This window comes from Solanum verrucosum, unplaced genomic scaffold (genome assembly GCF_900185275.1).
Source record: "Solanum verrucosum unplaced genomic scaffold, falcon-dt-bn FXZP01000261.1, whole genome shotgun sequence".
NCBI lineage: Eukaryota > Viridiplantae > Streptophyta > Magnoliopsida > Solanales > Solanaceae > Solanum > Solanum verrucosum.
The window spans coordinates 8,494,325-8,515,584 of record NW_026019969.1 but is presented as its reverse complement, the minus strand read 5'-3'; the positions used below and the strand labels follow the sequence as shown (position 1 = coordinate 8,515,584).

General features: G+C 35.3%; 4 protein-coding genes across 4 annotated transcripts; 1 reads left to right on the top strand and 3 right to left on the bottom strand.

Annotated features, from left to right (window-relative positions):
- The first annotated feature begins 1,192 nt into the window (after positions 1–1,192).
- On the top strand, positions 1,193–8,954 carry LOC125815458 (DExH-box ATP-dependent RNA helicase DExH9). Its single transcript, XM_049494933.1, has 14 exons — positions 1,193–1,500; positions 1,728–1,928; positions 2,018–2,236; positions 2,950–3,288; positions 3,625–3,729; positions 3,974–4,084; positions 4,898–5,148; positions 5,538–5,661; positions 5,747–6,029; positions 6,108–6,262; positions 6,863–7,012; positions 7,095–7,327; positions 8,009–8,270; positions 8,551–8,954. The coding sequence occupies exons 1-14, from the start codon at positions 1,234–1,236 to the stop codon at positions 8,827–8,829; spliced, it is 2,979 nt and encodes a 992-aa protein (XP_049350890.1). The 5' UTR covers positions 1,193–1,233; the 3' UTR covers positions 8,830–8,954.
- A 343-nt stretch (positions 8,955–9,297) lies between these two features.
- Positions 9,298–9,828, bottom strand: LOC125816111 (uncharacterized). The gene has a single exon (XM_049495704.1). The coding sequence runs from the start codon at positions 9,781–9,783 to the stop codon at positions 9,298–9,300; it is 486 nt and encodes a 161-aa protein (XP_049351661.1). The 5' UTR covers positions 9,784–9,828.
- A 725-nt stretch (positions 9,829–10,553) lies between these two features.
- Positions 10,554–11,215, bottom strand: LOC125816071 (non-specific lipid transfer protein GPI-anchored 30). The gene is made up of 2 exons (XM_049495665.1): positions 10,859–11,215; positions 10,554–10,740 (listed from the first exon to the last, which is right to left on the bottom strand). Exons 1-2 carry the CDS (start codon positions 11,175–11,177, stop codon positions 10,646–10,648), a joined length of 414 nt encoding a protein of 137 aa, XP_049351622.1. The 5' UTR covers positions 11,178–11,215; the 3' UTR covers positions 10,554–10,645.
- Positions 11,216–14,228: 3,013 nt separating this feature from the next.
- On the bottom strand, positions 14,229–20,897 carry LOC125815478 (auxin response factor 1). The gene is made up of 15 exons (XM_049494956.1): positions 20,588–20,897; positions 19,877–20,021; positions 19,262–19,380; positions 18,920–19,015; positions 18,767–18,823; positions 18,508–18,660; positions 18,320–18,404; positions 17,728–17,818; positions 17,467–17,631; positions 16,878–16,997; positions 16,672–16,747; positions 16,108–16,273; positions 15,573–16,030; positions 15,253–15,443; positions 14,229–14,866 (listed from the first exon to the last, which is right to left on the bottom strand). The coding sequence occupies exons 2-15, from the start codon at positions 19,920–19,922 to the stop codon at positions 14,725–14,727; spliced, it is 1,965 nt and encodes a 654-aa protein (XP_049350913.1). The 5' UTR covers positions 19,923–20,021; positions 20,588–20,897; the 3' UTR covers positions 14,229–14,724.
- Between the last annotated feature and the right edge of the window lie 363 nt (positions 20,898–21,260).

The following is a 21,260-nucleotide window of genomic DNA, read 5'->3' as shown; positions in this document are numbered from 1 at the left end:
AAAATAAAAAATAAACTTTTACGAATTTTTAGAATAATAAAAATAAAAAAAGAACTTAAAATAATAGAAGTAAAAAAATTTAAACAAAAAAATAAAAATAGAAATAAAAAAAAAGAAATTAAAAAGTAATCAGGTGGTAATTACACCCTGTAATTACCAACAATTCACAGCCTCTGCCTGTGAATTGTAGAGTGTAATTACCTCTTGCCAATTACACCAATTACATGCTAACCAAGTAATTACATGTCCTTCCAAACAGAACAAGACAGTGTAATTACATCAATTATACCAAATTCAATTACTAGGGTGTCCTTCCAAACATGCCCTAAGTTACTCTAACTTAAACTTTGGCATGATGAACTAAGTTTTCAACTATCATTATTTTTACTGGTCAAATAAAAATTTAAGATTCAAATATTATCGATTGTGAAGGACTAATTTATTGTTGTGAGAGCAATCAATAAAGTTCAAATTACGGCATATCTATATAATAAAAAATAATATGCGGATGAGTATGTGTTTGGATTTTAATTCCTTTGGTTTATTAATAATAGTTAGATCAATAAACTATTGTCAAAGGTTCAAAATGGATTTTAGTGTCAGTAAAATTTAGAAAGAAAAAGAAATGAGTATGTGTTTCAATTTTAATTCCTTTTTGTTTATTAATAATTGTTACATCAATTAACTATTGTCTATGACTCAAAATGGATATAGTGTCTGTAAAATTTAGAAAGAAAAAGAAATTAAGAGAACTAGAGAATAAAATGATAAGCTGTAATTTGATTTGAAGATAATTCTATTTTTTTTAAAATTATGCTCCATATTTATGACTTCCTAAATATTTTAACACAATTTGTTTTTTAATTAAAATTGTAATAAAAGTATCATCTGAAAATCACAACACCACCTAAAAACCCTGAGGTTTATTACTAGCCAAACCTGCGGTAGTGTAGTCTCTTTTTTCCTTTCTCCGCCGCTTAAAAACGAACGGTAGAAAATCGCCGCCACCAGCGCCGGCAAATACAATCGCCGGCCGCCGGTTCTGATATTCGTTCTCGGTCGACCACTTTATTCCAGTAAAACCATATTCCCTCACTTTTTTTCTCTTTCTAATTTCTTGTTTTCTATCTGTTGTGAAATAGTTTAGGTTTTTCATTGAAGTTGATAAATGTAACTGAATATAGTTTAATTTATTGATTGAATTGTTTTAGGTTTGTGGAGTGATAGTGAAAGATGGGTTCTTTTAAGAGGAAGTCGCAAGAATTCTCCAATGAGGGTGATATTCCTCCAAGTAAACAGCTGAAACAAAATGATTTACTTGGTGTGGATGAGCCAGTGACATGTCTGCATGATGTGTCATATCCAGAAGGGTATGTCCCCTCTGCTTCAACTTCTGGTTTGCCTCAACAAGATTCAAAACCTGCTAAAGAGTTCCCTTTTCCACTCGACCCTTTTCAATCTGAAGCAATCAAATGTATTAATAATGGCGAATCCGTCATGGTAAGTTTTTCTAATCCCAATCAATCTATCAAAGCATCTTCTTGATTTTCTTAATATTAAACTGTTATTGGGGTCCCTGTATCATTCCAGTAATAAATCATTTGTCTTTTATGGAAAGTTGCAGTTTTGTCAGTTTCTCTAAATTCCACAGTTATCTTAAGTAGACCTTAGTTAGATAAATTGTATAATTAACAGTGGTGTGACTGAATTGGAAGTTGTGCCTGTAGGTATCAGCACACACGTCAGCGGGAAAGACAGTTGTGGCATTATATGCAATTGCCTTGTCATTGAAGAATAACCAGCGAGTAGTATATACTTCACCAATTAAGGCTCTTAGTAATCAGAAGTATAGAGAATTCAAAGAGGAGTTTTCAGATGTGGGTTTGATGACTGGAGATGTCACAATTGATCCAAATGCTTCTTGCCTGGTATGCCCAGTTTGTGCGCGATGCTTTTGCCCTTAGCTTTTCCTTATCTGTCCTGGGTTTCAGTAGGCTAAGGTGTGTTTTGGTTTCAGGTAATGACTACAGAAATCTGGCGTAGTATGCAGTACAAAGGATCAGAGGTTACAAGGGAGGTGGCTTGGGTTATTTTTGATGAGGTACACTACATGCGTGATAGAGAAAGAGGTGTGGTTTGGGAGGAAAGCATTGTTATGGCCCCAAAAAATTCCAACTTTGTCTTCCTCTCAGCCACGGTGCCCAATGCTAAAGAGTTTGCGGATTGGGTTGCAAAGGTACTTGTCTATACTCATCAATATTGATCAGTATGCTTGATGCTAGAAACCATCTGATATGTTCATGGATATGACTTCTACTTTATTATTAATGACCTTCATTGAAAGTTTTCTGGAATTCTTGAGATACATTTGAAAAGGTATTTATTGATTGCCTTTTTAAGAACTTGTTATCATAATGCTGCTGCTTAAGTCTTGAAAGTAATATATATATTTAAAAAAACTTTGCTGCCTTTATAAACAACTTCACTCTTCACGAAGTAGATAGGTTTTGCATGTCTTTAGATGTTGGGGATGATGGCATACACTAGTCTAGGATGATGCTTTGAGAGAGAATCCAAGCAAAGAGTGTTGGACTAAAGATTGACATAGGGGTACAAAGCAATTTTTTAGATCCAGCTGGATCACTGTTTTCCCTAATCCTTCACGCCTCTTTCCTTACCTTTTCAGGAATCCCATGTCTCATGAATTTCTTTTCTCTTTTGTGTGCATGCAAATAAATAGCTGTATCTACCAATTACTCTGGTTAGTCCAAACTAAGGCATCAAGTTATCCATAGTGTCAGACGATGAGAAGAGCTTTTATTACCAGAATATTTCACCACTTAGAAAGAACAATCTTGAGTAATCCTATTTTGCTGAGATTCTAATGTATGAAAGTTTAAACTATTTGAATCTTATGGTGGGATAATAATTTGGTTTGTCATGGTGCAGGTCCATCAGCAACCATGTCACATTGTTTATACGGACTATAGACCCACACCACTTCAGCATTATATATTTCCTTCTGGTGGTGATGGGTTATACTTGGTGGTTGATGATAAAGGGAAGTTTCGTGAGGATAGTTTTCAGAAAGCTTTGAATGCTCTTGTTCCAGCCAATGAAGGGGATAAAAAAAGAGAAAGTAGCAAGTGGCAGAAGGGTCTGGTTGTTGGCAAATCTGGTGAGGATAGTGACATATTCAAGATGGTTAAAATGATTATCCAGCGGCAATATGATCCTGTAATATGCTTCAGCTTCAGCAAAAGAGAGTGTGAATTTCTAGCAATGCAGGTATGTTTTCTGTGTATTTTACTGAAGTGGATAATTCTTAGATGGTTGTATTGCTCTACTGTGATGTTGGCAAACCAGCGTTCCAATTTCCTGATTTCTTCTCTATTATACCCCCTTTTCACCTGGTTCAGAGAGAAGAGACCATGCCATCAACCTTTGACATGACATTCCATACTGTAGAAGTATATTTTTTTTTCCATCCACTTTTAAACCAACTCTTTGTGTTGAGAGTATATGGATTTTTTATCTGTTGGCACATGAGAACATTTAGATCTGTCTAAAAACACTGGTTCTTGGTGAATAGGCTAACTGTTCTGCCTTTTGAAATTGGAATAGATGGCTAAAATGGATTTAAACAATGATGATGAGAAGGTGAATATTGAAACTATTTTCTGGAGTGCCATGGACATGTTGTCGGATGATGATAAAAAGCTGCCTCAGGTGAGCGTCTTATATTTATTTTTGATTAGACGTATAGCTGAGATTTATTATGTGGTTACAGTGAAGCACTGAATACTCTTCCTACTAAGTACAGTTTCTACTTTCTACCATTATTTTCTTTCACCATATGTCCCTGGGATCAGGGGTTGCAGTTTGTTTTGTTATTGGAAAAGATATTGTTTCACATCTTAGATCTTTGGGAAGAGTACTTGCTGATAACTGATGTCTATATTTGTAATTGCAGGTTTCAAATATGCTACCCCTATTGAAACGTGGAATTGGTGTGCATCATTCTGGTTTGCTTCCTATATTGAAAGAAGTGATTGAAATCCTGTTCCAAGAAGGATTCATCAAGGTTGGAGAAAATATTTCTTTAATTGCTTCAAAGAATTATTCCTATGAGGAGAAGGATTTTATGTGACAACATGACTTCATTCACTCTAAGAAGTAGTTGATTAACTTTATGTTTGCTTTTAAAGATCTATTTGTCTTGTGTCCTGAAATTTTGCTGTAGTTGTGGAGTAGATGAGAATGCTCGAAATATGTGAACTTATTAATCCTCTAATAGAGTACTACTAGCTCAACTAAGTAATGATGCTTTGGTCGTTAAGGTGACCTTCGGTTTTGGTGAGAAAGTTCTTGTTCGTACCACAAAGGTTGTGGTGGAGTGGTAAGTACTCCACCATCCTTAACTAGAGATCTCGAGTTCTATCCCCGAGTATGGAGTCGTCTTTGATAGGGAGCGCTTTACCCCCCGAAAGTGGGACTTCCCTGCGCAAATTCGGATTATCGGGTCCCAAAAATTGAGTACCGGATACCGGGTGGGACCATAAGTGGGGACAAATACTCCTGTTTAAGTGTCCAATGCCAGCTTAGGCTCTACATGTGAAATATGGTTTCTGCCATCATTCTATGAAGGTGCCAGAGGAACACTTATAAAAGAATAGGTGCCAGAAGAATGTATATATTATTATTTATTTATTTTTTCTTCAGATTTGTTTACCTCATCTTTAAGTACTTCTTCTGAAGTTATAGGATACACAAATTCTTACACATGCAAACTTTGCAGCTATCTATGCATAAAAAATTAGGTATTTACTTTATTCCTCTGTAAGAGACTCTTCTAAGCTCAATTCTAATCAAGTTGCGTTATATGATTTTCTTGTAGTGTTTGTTTGCCACAGAGACTTTCAGTATAGGGTTGAACATGCCTGCAAAAACTGTTGTCTTCACAAATGTTCGTAAATTTGATGGAGACAAGTTTAGGTGGTTATCCAGTGGTGAGTATATTCAGATGAGTGGTCGTGCTGGCCGTCGGGGGATTGATGATCGTGGGATCTGCATCCTTATGGTTGATGAGAAACTTGAACCTTCTACAGCTAAATTCATGCTAAAAGGAAGTGCTGATGCATTAAACAGGTGCCAATTTTGAATTCTCATTTAAGTCTAGACTCTCTTGAGTAAATTATCTTTCTTCAGAGGAGGAGGATCAGAAATATGTTCTCTTTTTTCCCATATTAAGATGTTTCAACGAACAGGAAAAAAGACAAATAGTGCATTGATGACAACTGTACTTCTATTTGGCACTGCTGAAAAATGAATAATTGGTTAAATAAATGAGTATGGCGGTGTAGAGGGTCAAGCTCATTATCCTCCGAATTTTAAAGTGCGCACCACTAGCCCCAGAGATTTCTTGGTGACAAAAATAAAAATAAAAACGAAGCCCCCAAACCCAACCAAAAAAAACTTGTTTTATCATCGTATAGAACTTTCAACTTTGTATTTGACTTATATTTTGTGTATATCAGTGCCTTCCATTTAAGCTATAACATGCTTTTAAATCAAATACGGTCTGAAGATGGTCATCCTGAAAATCTGCTGCGTAACTCATTTTATCAATTTCAAGCAGATCGTGCACTTCCTGATCTTGAGGTTTGTCAATTGACTCAACTCCCGGCTCTCTCTCTCTCTGAAATTCTTCTGAGATTTGCCTTTTTTTTTTCCTTATTCTTGCCAGAAACAAGCAAAGATTCTTGAAGAGGAGAGAAAGTCAATTGTGATTGAAGAAGAAGACAGCCTTGAGAGATATTATAATCTGCTAGAACAATATAAGAGCTTGAAGAGGGATGTACGTGGCACTGTTTTTTCTCCAAAATATTGCTTACCTTTCCTGCAGCCTGGTAGGCTTGTATGCATTGAGTGTACAAAGGTTGATGTTGATGTTCCAACCTTCTCCATCAATGAAGAGGTCACATGGGGAGTAATAGTTAATTTTGAAAGGGTGAAAGGGATTTCTGAAGGTGAGGATTTGATTCGGCATCAGTTGAGCTCTTTTGTTAGTTAGATTCCTTAACCTTTAGTTCAACGTTCATGTTCAGATGATGCAAACAAAAAACCGGAGGACGCGAACTATACAGTAGATGTACTCACGAGATGTATAGTGCAGAAGGATGAGGTGGGTAGAAAGACAATTAAAGTCGTTCGGTTGAAAGATGCTGGGGAACCAGCTGTTGTCTCTCTTCCTTTGTCCCAGGTAAGCTCCTTAGGCTTATTTGGCAACTAGAAAATCTGATAATGAGTATTAGATTTAGTAATTTAAGATGATGAATTGCGACAAGAGTCTTGAAACTGTACCAAGCCTTCGTGTGTGTTCTACTAGGATAACTTCAAACTTACACAACCAAGGGTGTGGCCTAATGGTCAGTGAAATGGGATGAAACTATGAAAAACTGAGGTTAAATCCTTGTAGAAAGGAGTAAGCCCAAGAACCACCATTAGGACCCTAACAACAAGAAACAAGGTCGGGATTTGGTGCAGCACCTTCAGTTCTTGCACCTTTGGTTGAACTGTGAAAGGAAAGGATCCTTGGTGGAAAGGTTACTTTCAATTGCATGCCCTTTGCTTTCTTTCTGCATGTGAATGCTTTGATTTTCATAGATTTTGAAGATCTTCTCATCTGTTCATATGTTGCATGTATCATCTATCTGGTAGGTCATGAAAGAAAATATAGAAATGGTCGATGACATACATTTAGGTCTTTTACACTGACAATCACGCAACTTAAATGTATGCTTGTTGTTCTGTTTGTGTGGCTTAGCTAATGTGTTTCCTGCTATAAACAATTAATTGACAGATTGATAGTTTGAGCAGTGTCCGTCTTGTGATACCAAAGGATCTTTTGCCTTCAGAAGTTCGAGAAAATACACTAAAGAAGGTTTCTGAAGTTCTCAATAGATTTTTAAAAGAGGGCATGCCTCTTTTACACCCAGAAGATGACATGAAGGTCAGATGCAGTCTATGTCTCTCTCTCTCTCTCTCATTTGATAATATATTAGCTTGGTGTTCATTCTATGCATGTTCTGCAGGTTCAAAGTAGCTCGTACAGGAAGGCTTCGAGTAGGATAGAGGCACTGGAGAGTCTGTTTGAAGAGTATGAGATAGCGAAGTCTCCCCTTATAAAAGAGAAGCTTAAGGTTTTGCATAAGAAGAAAGAACTTACTAGCAAAATCAAATCAATCAAGAGAACATTGCGTACTTCAACTGTCTTAGCTTTCAAAGATGAACTTAAAGCAAGGAAAAGAGCTCTTAGAAGACTTGGGTAAATTTACTTGTCTATCTTACCGACCTCGTATTGTTTTTGCTGATTGGCTCTGTTTCTTCTTTGAAGCTGCGCTGTGTTGGCTATTGCATCTGTCAAAATTAGAGGAGTATACATGCTGTTAATATTGTTATTGCTCTTGTATCTTACTGCTATCTTTCCATTGTTGAACTGCTTTATCTTCTTCTTTTTTTCTCTTTCTACTTCAGAATTACATTTCCATTTTGTTGTGCCCTTTCTAAGGTGTAGTAACATTCAAAATGTTTCTAGTGTTATAATAAACCCATCACCTCCTGAATAATTACTGTAATTCTGATCCTTCCTTTGATATGTCGTTCTTTGGTGGGTGTATTTGGCTTTGACAATGTCGAAAATGAGCCACAAATCAGTAGCCTTCTTTGAAGAGAAAAACCATGGGGAGAAATGATGTTATCCTATTTCTCTGTTGCAAGGAAAATGCTGTTTAACTTGGGATAATAATCAACGCAAGAGACCTCAAAAGAGTTATTAAACCATATTTGTTTCTGCAACGCACTTTGGTCCCTCTGTTTGGTATCATACTTGCTTCTTCATCATGTTCTCTGTTCTCTCGGTTTCTTGCTCTGGAATTCTTCTGTTCTTTATGACTTTGCTATTTTTGTGGATTGCATGGAAGTGCTTATAAGGTTGGGGTTTATGCAGATACATCAGGGATGACGTTGTGTTGCAGAAAGGGAAGGTAGCCAGCGAAATCAGCAGTGCAGATGAGTTGACCTTGACTGAATTGATGTTGAATGGGACCTTCAGAAATATTAAAGTGGAGGATATGGTCTCTCTTCTCTCTTGTTTTGTTTGGCAAGAAAAGCTTCAGGATGCTCAAAAGCCCCGGGAAGAGCTTGGGTTGCTCTTTGCACAATTACAGGATACAGCTCGGCAAGTGGCAAAAGTTCAGCTCGAGAGCAAGGTATGTGTAATCTGAATGATTGTGCTGATAAAGCTTTGATAATTATGATATAGAATACCATAGCTGAATGAACATGTTTTACTGTGGTATTATCTTTCAGTTTTTCGGGTTCAATTGAGCACATATGTATATCCACACTGCTTTGAATTTGTAACATCTGAATTGAGAAGCTAATCAACGAAGACCCTCTATATTCCACAACCAAAAGAACAATTATTGTTGTTATGTCAAGTATAGATTTCTTGTATACCATTGTCTTACTCTGTTGTGCTTTCAATAGGTTCAAATAGATGTTGAGAACTTCGTGAGTTCTTTCCGACCTGATATCATGGAGGCCGTCTATGCCTGGGCTAAAGGATCTAAGTTTTATGAGATTATGGAAATGACTCCGGTGTTTGAAGGCAGTTTAATCAGGGCTATCAGGAGATTGGAGGAAGTTCTTCAGCAGCTAATACAAGCTGCAAAATCCATTGGGGATATCGTGCTTGAGGCAAAATTTGAAGAGGCTGTTACCAAGATCAAGAGGGATATTGTCTTTGCTGCATCTCTATATTTGTAGATACAAAATTGAAGTATTTCTGCAAATGCTCCAGTTACAAAGGTTAGGTTAGATGGGTGTGGTGCCACTAAATTATGCCCTTAAATTGTTGTATGGTAGCTCATTATTTATATTTTATCTAAAATCGAAACCAAATTAACTATGAGTTTACATCTTTTTTTGTTTCAATTTTGTTGTTTTTTCGGGGAATTTCCCCACATGAAAATTCAAATTTATTCTCTGCCATCTACTGGAGCTAAAGACACTACATTTCTGACATACATTATTTGAGAAATATGGGTATGAGACATGGCAATATTCACCTTCATAAATAAGAAAACAACCTTACCATCCATATATTTATACAACTGTTTTATTACTTGCTATTAAATATATTAAAAGTATGTTGCCAACAATACTGAGAGTTTCCAGATGGAGGCAAATGCAATGACAAACCAAATCTTAGCTTTGCTGAGTCCATTATACAGCTTACTTCAGTTCTCGAATATGGAAGCAAGGAAAGAAGCAACGGAACAAATGAGCTCCAAAATTGATCACACATCCAAAAGCTCCACCAGCTCTCTCTGTTCTTACAGGTACGCCATACACTTGATTCTGAACCATATACTGTTGAGGCAAACTATGATCTGACAGTGTTGGTTTTGGTTGATTGATTTCACCAACATTATCGATGTGCTGAGAAATAGTACTACCATTAGGTTGATTTGAATTGTCTGATGTTGAACCTGAAACTTGCTCTGTTGTGTAAATTGAGTTATCATATGGCTGCACGTACTCGAACCAAGGTGGCAAGGGCGGTGCAGACGGCTGAACTGGGTAATTATAAGGGCAGTGGCAATAGCATGGGAGGATTGGTGGTGGCGGTGATGGTGGTCGCTCAAGGAGAGGAACTCTCTTTTTCTTCTTCTTTTTTGACCAGAACTTGAGCTTCTTCATGGCTTTTGTCAATTTCATAGGCTTAGAGGGTGTGTGCCAAAGATGATTTTGGTATAATGTGTTATAACCAAAGTGGCTAAAAAGGGGACTTGTATCCGTTTAAAAAGAGAATGAAATGATACATAAAGGGTTTTTTTTTCAAATTTCATGACCGTTACCCTTTTTGCCAAGCTAGTAGCTCCACCAACTTTTTGCAAATACTAGTAAATGTTAGGGCTAATCTTGGATTATTTTGCTCACTTTTTCGGCTTGTGATTTAGAGTGAATATGCATTTTTTATTTTAAAAATGTCACGTGACTTTAAAAAATTATCTCACTAAATTTTTTACTCTTCCAAACCCGACCCAACTATAAAAACTCAATTCCTCATTTATGCAGTCATAGTTGTGATGACTGAATAGGAAAGTGATTGAGATTTTTTATTTGGGTTGGGTGTGGAGGAGTAAAAAAAAAAAATAGGGTGAGATAATTTTTCACACAATTTTATTAAAAAATCAACTTCAGGATTTTATTTTAAAAAAAAAATCGGTTAATATAGGTCTGTTACCAAAAAGAAGCACATTTGTTAGATACAACCGATGTATATATGCATCATTTGTTACCCAATGAGTATATATATATATATATATATCATTTTCTCCTATTGAAGGATATAGCAATCGCATAGTTAAAAGGGTATATTTATCCTTTTTCCCTTTAAATTGGAATTCAACAGCTTATACGAAAGATTAGATAGTAACATTCTACAATAAACAATTTTTTCCTTAAAAAATGGAAAAAAACATATTGATAGATCATACAAGGGAGATAATAATATAACACCAAAATTAATTCAATATTCAACAATTAATACAAAAAGGTAATAATATAATGATGATTATCACAAAAATTGAAATGAAATCAGAGAAGCAACTGCTAACAATACTGTCATGCTTATAGTGATCCCCACTGAGTTTCCAGCAGAATTTGATGCACCTGAAACCAACAACACAAATTCCAAATCAAATATAAGAATTTTAATAGTAATAGAGAATCGTGAAATTATTTTATCGTATATTTACAATTGAAACATGCTCTAATTCGAGTGACGTACCTTTAAGACACCCCATATAATTAACAGGCTGCCCACATTTAGCAGGCAACATTTGTGCCTCATTAACATCAATCCCAGCTTGTTCTGCTGCTTTACTCCCTTTAACACTTACCATTTGACATAAACATTCAGGCATTTTTCTAATTACTTCTTTTAATGGATTGCAACAACTTTGTGGTGGATCCCCTTTTGCTCCATTTAAATAATTCATACATGGGAGTAATTTGCTCATACATGATGAATCCCTATTTTGACTCATTCCTTCTTGCACCATTACTCCAAAAAACAATACTATCATCATAAAATATTTCATCTCCATTAATTTTTCGATACGATTTTGATCTTTTCTTCTTTGATTTTCTTGGTTATATGTTGTGTTTATATACTTCTTTTGGGTGTTATATGTTTTATTTTTGACTTTGGATGTATATGCATGGTTGGAGTTGTTGATCTAACAGTGTCTCTATGAGTTTTGACTTTTAAAAATATAGTTAAGATAAGTTGAGCTACTTTTAGTTGTACATATTTTGTTTATTCATTTTTTCTATTCTTAGGTTACCACCAAAAATTGGTAATTTAGATCTAGAACCTGTTTTAGATTGACTTATTTTACATCAAAATAGTTTTTAAGTACTTCTTTAATGTTTGGATAAATTTAAAAAATAATTGTAAGCATTTATTTTTAAACTAAATGATAAAAATAAGTCAAACCAAACAGACTCTTAATTTGATGCACACATTGATAAATATTGACATCTACATACAACTCTAAAGAGTAATTCACAATAGCTTAAGATCTGATTAAAGAATAAAATTTAACAAAAACATTATAATTTTAAAAGAAGTGTTTGGAAAAAGCTTCTCTTTTTCTTTTCGGGAAAAACTATAATCTCTTCCCTCAATAATGCATGTGATCATTATTACGCGGCGTATTAAGACTAAGTGAAAACACGACTGATCCTCTTAGTATTGAATTAGGGGAAAATGATAATTATATAACACTCTAAGAACTAAAAATAAAATGATTTTCAACAATCATAAAAAAGAAAGATTAACATAATGTTTTCTAGCAATTTTCGGAGTAAAAAATGGGTATTTGGGTCGAACAAAAGTGGGTGCCGGCCCATAAGCTGTAGATGATAGACTAGATCCATTGGGCCTCAAGAAGGAGCCCAAAACGAATCAGCCAATCACAAGCTTTAATTTGCTTGACTACTGAATTTACCTGAATGCCCCAAGCAGTCACTTTCATCATTTTGGGACCAAAATTTTCAATTATTTAATGTCGTAATTATTTGTCGTTTTGTCTCTTAATTTTCTTACTTTTGTTTGATTAGTTTCTCTTTCTGTTGTTTTTGTCCCTTTTATATATTTCTATGTGTTGCACGTGGGATGAGTTGTGTGTTGTGTTCTCTTCATTTTAGTTTGTCTATATTTTTTTTTTGTCCCTTCTGTTTTTTTTTTTTTTGTTTTTTTATTTGTTAGGCTATTATTTTGATGGACGTCTATTTATGTCAATTTCTCGATAAATAGTTATGGATCAAGGTTACTAAACAAAGGCCCATTCTTTGTGGACTGAGGTTACATTGTATGGCCCAAATCCAATCATGGGTTCAACTGTTCAAGTAAGGAGCCTAAGATGTATTTTTTGAGAGGGCATATTTAGAGCGTTGTTTATGGATTCGTGTGAATTTGATAGTTTTTGTATTGATTATGTATATATATATTAGAAAATCTATTAAATATTTGTCTCTTAATCCAGATACTAGTATATATTAACTTGAAATTGTAATAAAAACTTATAAACTCCAAATTATGAATTCACCTCTAATTCTAAAGGATAAGGTATAGAGCGTAAATTGTTTATCTGTGAAAATATTTTTTTAATCATATTAAAAAGGTTGTAAAGCTATAATTCATTGTTCTAAGAATATAACCATTCAAGAATATGGATAGTAAAGTTGTTTGACAATTTGAACGCTCGAACATTTTACTTTAACGTGATAGTTTGATTCCTCATCTTATAATGTTCTCTCCATAAACATAAAATAAAATAATCATATGGTCAAAGAAATTTATGTTTACTAAGACCTCAAAACTTTGTACCGACTACATGTTTATAAATTATACAGATCGAATTATGACAATAAATCAACGTAACTTATAAAGATTAAATTATATGTGCCACTTCATCACACCATATGTCATCTCCTTTTTTTCCTCCTTTCTCCCCAAAATAATGTATTGACGCGGAAATAATAAAAAACTTTGACTTTATTCGAAGAATCTTAATGGCATAATTTCTTTTGAATAGTATTTTGTCAAAATTGCTACTTCCTCCATTTACTTTTTTTTCATATATAATTTTTTTTTTTAACAAGGAAAAAAGGTTTTTCTTCTTTTTATATATATGTGTGTGAGAGATCTTATTATGTTATAATATTTTGAAACGTGTAATTTTAAATATGTCATATAAGGTGATATTTTTCTTTCGATAATCATTTGTTTTATGTGAATATAAATCATTGATTGGTTTATTAGTGAAGTGCACAAACCGGGGCCGACATCTAGTCTTAACTTGTTTACTTATTTTTTTGAAATTGCAGGGTTGGTGAGATGTGACTTGTAATACTCTTTATTCGATGAATATTTCCATAACCTCCTTCTTCTTTACTTTTATTTTTTTTTCTTTCTCAAATACATCATTTTCATCACTCTGTTGTTTTTATCAACCATGTGGTAAACGATATCTTATTACGAATTAGTCAATGTTCAGTTACAACAACCATATATTAATACAAATTTAGGAAGACTTTTGAAATGTGTGGTATTAATATAAATCTTACACATTAATATGACTATAATTAAGAGTTAAAAATAAAAATAAAAAGTTGAATTAAATGTGGCATTTTTTGTAAGACGACTAAAAGAAAGTGTCACATAAATTGAAATCTTTTCAAAGTCAAATCACCATTATTTCAACACGATCGTAGAGTAGGGGACCACCATAGAGAATTGAGGGTTTTTAGGAAAGAAGAATTAAAGACTAAATACACGAATTGCAATTTTAAAGAAAAATCAATTTCAGCTATCGACTGGATTGCGGTAACATAACAAACAATACAGAAGTTGAAAGAAAAATGGGAGGTAAACAGTAAGAACCAAAGTCTATAACTGTGTGTGTTAGTTATTATTAGAAGAATATTTGACCATGATCCTTTCAAATGAGTACCTTTTACTAAATATCTAGAAACGCGTTTTGTGAAGTAGAAGAGATGGGAAAAAGAAATGTGAGGATATTGATTAATCATGAAACACACATCTGCATAAATAATACTCCTAAATCATGAAAAAGATACCTAAATAAATACAAATAATAATGTAATTGCAAAGGCTATTTTTTTTTATAATAATATATACATAAGCCATCTTTGTCATAACATGACTTTATATTTAAACAAAAAGGCATAAAAAAGAAATGCAACAGAAAGTATCTATCTCTCCACATCTCCCATTAGATTAGAGATGGGTGCAGACAAACTTTTTTCTGAGGTCCAAACAAGCAAAGCATCATAAGATTCTCCTTTCTTGACGAAATCATAACAATAAGATAATACTAAGATGGAGAATCCTATCTGTTATGGCATCACTCTCCTCAGAAAATACATTAAAAATCAAAAGCCGATCCTTTTTTTTTTGTCTTGCCAGCCAGCCACCATCCATAACTGACCACCCATATGCCAGTATGGGATAATTGCATCACTTACATTCCCCAAAAAAAAACCAAAACTATTGACTCATGTCAGATCCATTCTTTCCCCACTCCTCTACACATTATGGGTATATCAAGTACCTGGACCCACTTCCTATGCTTTCTCCTCGTTGCTAACAATACCAGCATCTGAAACTGGTTTCACGTCGTCAACAGGAAGTTTGATCTTTGGTGAAAGTTTTTTCGCTTCCTCAGCTGTGTAGACGTAAATTTTTCTAACCATGCTGCAGAATTCACTGTACCACATTTCCATTACACCAAAAGAATCAAAGTCAGTAGGACTTGAGAAACTACATCTCAGAAGTAAATTTCTGTAATCCAACTATGTAACAAGTAAATTTAAGAAAGCATTAAAGTAAGATCACAGTGGATTAAATATGAAAGACAACTGATGAAACTGATTGTCTATGAGCCACATTACTCCGAAGCTATCTATACGCAAGGAATATTGAATGTTTAAGCACAAAATGTAATGCACCCCTCACTTTCAACCCAAAGGTTGCGAGTTCGAGTCACCAAGGGAGCAAAAGGAGTGGGAGCTCCTAGGGAGGGATTAAAAATAAAATAATAATAATAATGCAAAATAGAACAATGAAAATATAACTAAGGTTGTCAGACTTACTGCCATGGGTCATCTCCAACCATCATCATGTCGTCCTCGTTATCCGTGTAGACTACCTGCCATTTCTTGGTTGATCCACGAAGTTCACCTTCAATCTCGAACATCTCCTCCAATTTCTTAAGCAGATCTTCATAACTATCTAATCTTGTGAGATCAACTGCCCTCCCAACTGCCTTCCCTTGCATATGCACCTACGGAGAATACCAAGAAGCTCAATCAAACAATGAACTCCAATTTGGCAAAACAAGGGCACCACAATCATTTACTTGTGGAAGAGAGAATTCCGAACAGAACAAAATATAGACTAACGTTAGGTGTACCTTAGTGCAACTCCGGATTTGTTTGCTTTGAGACTCGTGGGTAGACCTCAGAGATGACTTTTCAGGCTCACAACTTACTGAAGGAATTGGATTTGATGGTTCGGAGTTTCGGTCAGAATCAACATTTAAAAATGGAGCTGGCAGATCCTCCATTACAGCACTTGGCATGGCAACCGATGAGGATTCGTCTATGGTTGGACAATCCCGCAACTCAATTCCGAATAACCTACATCCATTAGCCGGTCTCTTTTCACTAGCAGGTGCAACAGACTCTGTACATGTCTCCGATTGACTTGACCAGTACATCGTTTTGGTAGAAAGAGGCATGGAACCATTCTCACCATAACCCAGGCCCTTTGCGGCAGAAGAAAGTTTGGGTGAAGGGTAGAGATCTCGCCCACGAGACGGATCACAGTACGAGAATGATGAAGGAGAATCTACAGGAGACTTCCACATTCCTACAAAATGAGTTGTCAATGAGAATGTGTGTACATTAGAAGTAATAATCATACAGCACAGGAGAAAGATTTCAGACCTAAAGCAGGAAGTTCTTGCACTGGCGACGGTAAAACTGACGGTCGAGCACGCTTATTTCTTTGAGGAGGCTGGGTGTTTGTAGGTGTTGCTGCGACAAGTGGTTCCATATCCCATGGAGAAACCCTATCTGGACGCAAAATTGAAGATGGTTCATCCCAGTGAACCTGAACGAATCAAATGCACAAAGCGGGTTTATTAGCTATTGTCTATAGGATAATGTGGCAAAGAAAATGGAAACGTGAAAACATGGTTAGAGCAACAGATGACAACTTTATTTGCAGAATTCTATAATCCCTAGTAAACCACATTGCAGTAATATCTAAGTAGATACCGCAGGACACAATGACATCACATGAAGAGAACCAAATACTTAAAAACTAGACAGGTTGCTCTCCTTTCTATCCAGGGCACATAAACAAAAACATAAGTGGGTTGAGAGGAGTAAATTTCACGACCTCTTAACAGCATCCAACAACAATAACAAGATCCTGGAGAGGCCTAAGATGATAATTAACAGCAAGCTTGAATGGTCACTCATACAAATTAAAAAAATAAAAAGTACCTTTAAAGATCTCCATTCAGAATCAGGCCATCTAGATGATGGGTTATCACCAACACCAACAATTGTTCCACTAAACCTATAATACAGATAAAGTAGCCAAGGGTTAATTGAGTTTTAGCCTTTTATAGTCCTCTTTTAAATATAATTAGAGCTGAATGTAATACAGATCTCTAAGAACTGAAAGCTATTATATTCTGAAGCTTTACCTTCTTTCTGGAACTTCCTCACCCTCAAATCTCATTTTAAACCTCATCCCAACAGAAAGCTTGTGATTTCGTGCTTCAAGATATTTGTTCACACTTACAATGAATTCTGACTGACTAGTCCTGGAAATCAGCAGTTTTATTACAGTTAAATCCACATGGCAAGTGAAAGAATCTAGATCCGGAAGCAAGAAAATATTCAAAAGACTGGCAAGACAATAAGAACCAAGTATCAAAACATGCATACAGAAACAGAAAAACTGGATGACGCTACTCAAGTCTCTTAAAATCTTAAATCCATCACTACTAATGCTAGCTAAAGATTATACCAACCTGCAAAATAAAAAATTCAAATTTCCTGTACCACAGAGCTTGTATACAACAATTAACAGAGATGAAACTAGAGAGACTTAATGCTCACAGTACGATTAATTACCACACATGATTTTTGTTGTTGCCAATCTCGATGAAATCAGACTATCATCGCCATTGGTTGAACAGCAACCCAACAATATTGACATACAGATAGAGGAAGCTTCATCCTATAAAATAGCGATTATATGCCCGTGTTGGAAAGGGAAAAAGGAACTACCTAGGCTTATAGAACACCGAGAAGAGGGTCCCAGTTGAGATGGCATGAGATGCAGTTGCAAGAACACCCAGATGCATACTGTGACTTGAAATCACAGAAGATGGCATATTATTTAGCTGTCTCATGAGTCTCCTAACACCAACTCTAAGCTCCCCACTGTCTCCCCTGCAGAGATAAATGAAATGATGGAAGGGTTATGAAAGAGAGTTTTTATAAACACTTCCAGTAAAATATGGCTGGATATGTTACTCGTAAACTTGCCTGAGAAAGATGAAAGCATCTCCAGCAACCAACTTCTTTGCACTGACAAAAACACTCCACCCAGTTGTGAGCAAGTGTCGCCTAGGTTGACCTGAACGTGAAGTCAACATTTATTATGAGAACTAAACAAAAGACTAGACGTAATGAAGAAAGAGTCTGTATGCCATAACCACAGGCTTTGCTCTCTTAAATGACAAAACACAAGTTATACAATACAGGTCTTACACATCTGATTTGAGAAAAATGCATCACAACAAAGTTAAAAGGCCTATTTTCAGACAGAAATATCCAAGCAAAAAAAGGGATCTCCCAGCTGACGTCTACTTAGTACTGACCAGTGTTTTAAAAAACTCTGTTACGCCTCGCCTCACGCCTCCGTCTTTTAAAACACTGGTACTGACCAACACAAAAAGAACCAAGTCTCCCACTCAGACACCACAGCCTAACAGAAGTGTCACCAACTAGATTGAAAGTAGTTTTTCTCTTCCCCTCCTCACTACCTCTATGAACAACTCTACTGACCCAACTCAACAATAACTTTAATCTGAATCTCCAAGTTATACCGACTGCATGAAAAAAATTGATATATAACCTCGAAAAATGTGGCGGAAGTGCCATTCATTGCCATGTAGATCACTAGCGACCAATTCCTGCCATGGTGGTTGTTGCGACATGTCCTGAGTATGTAGCAAAAATTAATGAGAAGAATAAATGGATAGGGGTAGAGGAGTTCAGAAGGGTGAAGCCAAGGCAAGGCATAATTATGAAATACAAGCTTACCAGTTGAGGCAAACATTCATCTGCATGCCTTCGGAGAACAGAAAACCCACCATGGGTGCTAGTATCAGATGCAGTAAGAGTCTTGCAAAACGAATGGACAGTGCACTTTTCAGGTTCAGAGGGAGGAGGATCAGGGCTTGTGATCTCGCCTTGCTAAATCCACAGAAGACAAAAGGAGAATGCAGGATGTTAAGTAAAAAAGTATGTTTTGGAAGTCTCATATGATCAAAACCTCAAAGATTTAAAGTGCGGCACTCACATCTTGTTCAGGAAGCAGAGTTATCTGTGCATACACCTCATCTGTCTCCGACTCGGCCTAAAATTAAAGATGGTACTTATAACCATGATTCAACCATAGGAAGGCAGAATTAAAAATAATGTTATTTTTTTAAAAGAAAAATAGGGCACTTACCCGAAGTTGGACATTCATCACTTTGCATAAAATTTTAGCTGGCAAATTGAAAGACGGAAGGTGTTGGTCTACTCCCTGGTGTGTCGATGCTTCAAGCTGGAAACAGATTGCAATCATAAAGAATCATAATGAGAAATAGAGAGAGAGAAAAGCACCATTAGATATCACATGTCTGTTTGATAAAACTGTTGTAGAAAACGCAATAAAAAAGACAGTATGAAACATCACACTATAATTGAGGTTTTATATATCTTCAACGTTTGCACGAGAAAATTAAGAAGTGTACATAAGACCTAAAAAGATAAAAGAGGAGGGAAGAAAAATGTAAATTAAAAGATCTACCTGTTCCATGTGACCCTGTGGGAAATAATAAACTCTTTCCCCTTCACGAGGAACTGTTACGAGAGGTCCAGCACAGGCATGCCAAAGTTCCTTGTATAATGCACCATTTGCAGACACCCCTACAGAAAGATCAAACAATTATATATATCACTTTCACAAGTAACAAATTTTACATTTATTGGGCTAGGCAGTGCGGAAGCACAAGAATTGGCTACTACCATACAAATGACATACAAGAGCAATAGATGTCAATGTATTAAGGGAGACACACATAGGACAGTGTTATGTGCATATATTATAAATATATGACTAAGTAAAATGACCAAATGGAAAAACTTATAAAAAAGCCGGAGTGAGGACTAATTCATTAGAACTTGCATATAATTGGTTCATGTGAGATGAGTAAGATAAATAGGAACAAGGAGAACCAACATCGTGAAAGCTCCAACCAAAAGCAAATAATGGGCAAAAGAGAGCATTTACAGTCTACAGGTACATCATACTACATGAACTTGGAAAAAATAAATGAGCAATATCTAATTAAAGCATAAACTACTAGTAATTATAGATTATAAACATAAAAGTGTTGGAATTGAAAGAGGAAATAACTCAAACCTGGATGAGTCCCGCCACCGAAATGATTTGCAGCAACGTGTGCCATAAGAAAATCAATTTGAAGTCACCAACTCTTGAGTGATTATCTGTGTCTTCAGAAGACTATACCTCTCAATGAATTCCCGGCAAAATTAACTAGATCCAACTGACATAACCCACGAGAATCAGAATAAACCAAGTAATAGCGAACAAATGCAGATGTGAACTTTAAAGCCTCAAAATCTCCAACTGTTCTTGCTCTTCTTCAACAAATCTCTCCAAAGGCACAAAATTTATCACCCCCTCTCAAATAATCTGCACAACTTAAAAAATTGGGCACAAACGCCTGCTTGAGCCCCTTTTACAGTAAAACATGAGAACAACCAAATTGAGAAATACAGAGGCATAACTTAAACCCTTAATTAGATCCCAAAATGGAGATTCTTAAGTTCAACACAGATGAAAACTCACATCAAAAGAGGAAAAGATGAAAAAATCAAACAAGTTGTACTAAAAAACATAGAAACCAATTACAGATCGAAACACTTATGACAACTCCGAGATCTAACCCAAACTCTGTCAGCTAAAATTTATATATCTATAGAGAAACCACCTACCATATGGAAATTCACAACTTTCTATATATAACAACAGCGATTTTTTCTATATAAAACTAGAAGAAATCAACCAAAAAGGAACAAAATCAGAATTCAAAGCAAACCAAAAGATTACCTTAAGTATTCACCCGGATTTCGCTATTTCTCATCATAATCCACGTAAATAACATTCATTTCCATGTACAACAACACACACAATCGAAAAAACTTCAGAAAATTAACTAAACTCTGTCACAGAAAACAGGTCGAAGATTAAATTGACCGATTAGCTGAACAATAAAGAGATGAAATTAGGGTTTTGTGTTCTTGACAAAGAGAGAGTAAAGCTATATAGGAAGAGAGAGAAAATGGTGATGGTGTTTGCCTGGTTGAAGCCGACAGTACTCCTTTTGTTTCTCTCTCTACAAATATTCATGTATCTCTATATGTATACACATTTTTTTCTTTATTTCCAAATTTCTTTTTCCTTTTTCTTTTTCTTTTTGGGTTTATATGTTGGACTGTGTGGAGCAATGGTGTCAACTGTCAAGCAAGTAGACTTTGAACAGCCAAAATACGCATTGGACTTGGAGATTACACATATAAATCCAAAATAATTGCAGAAAATAAAAAAAAATAAACACTAATTTAATTAGGAAAAATTTAAATCATACAGCAGCCTAACAAAATCCACAATGAAGGAATAACTTTATTTTTAATAATAAATTTAAGTAACTAGTATGAAAATTATTAATGCAACTTTTACATTATAAATTTATTACGCGTTTATTACTGATTGAATATAGGTT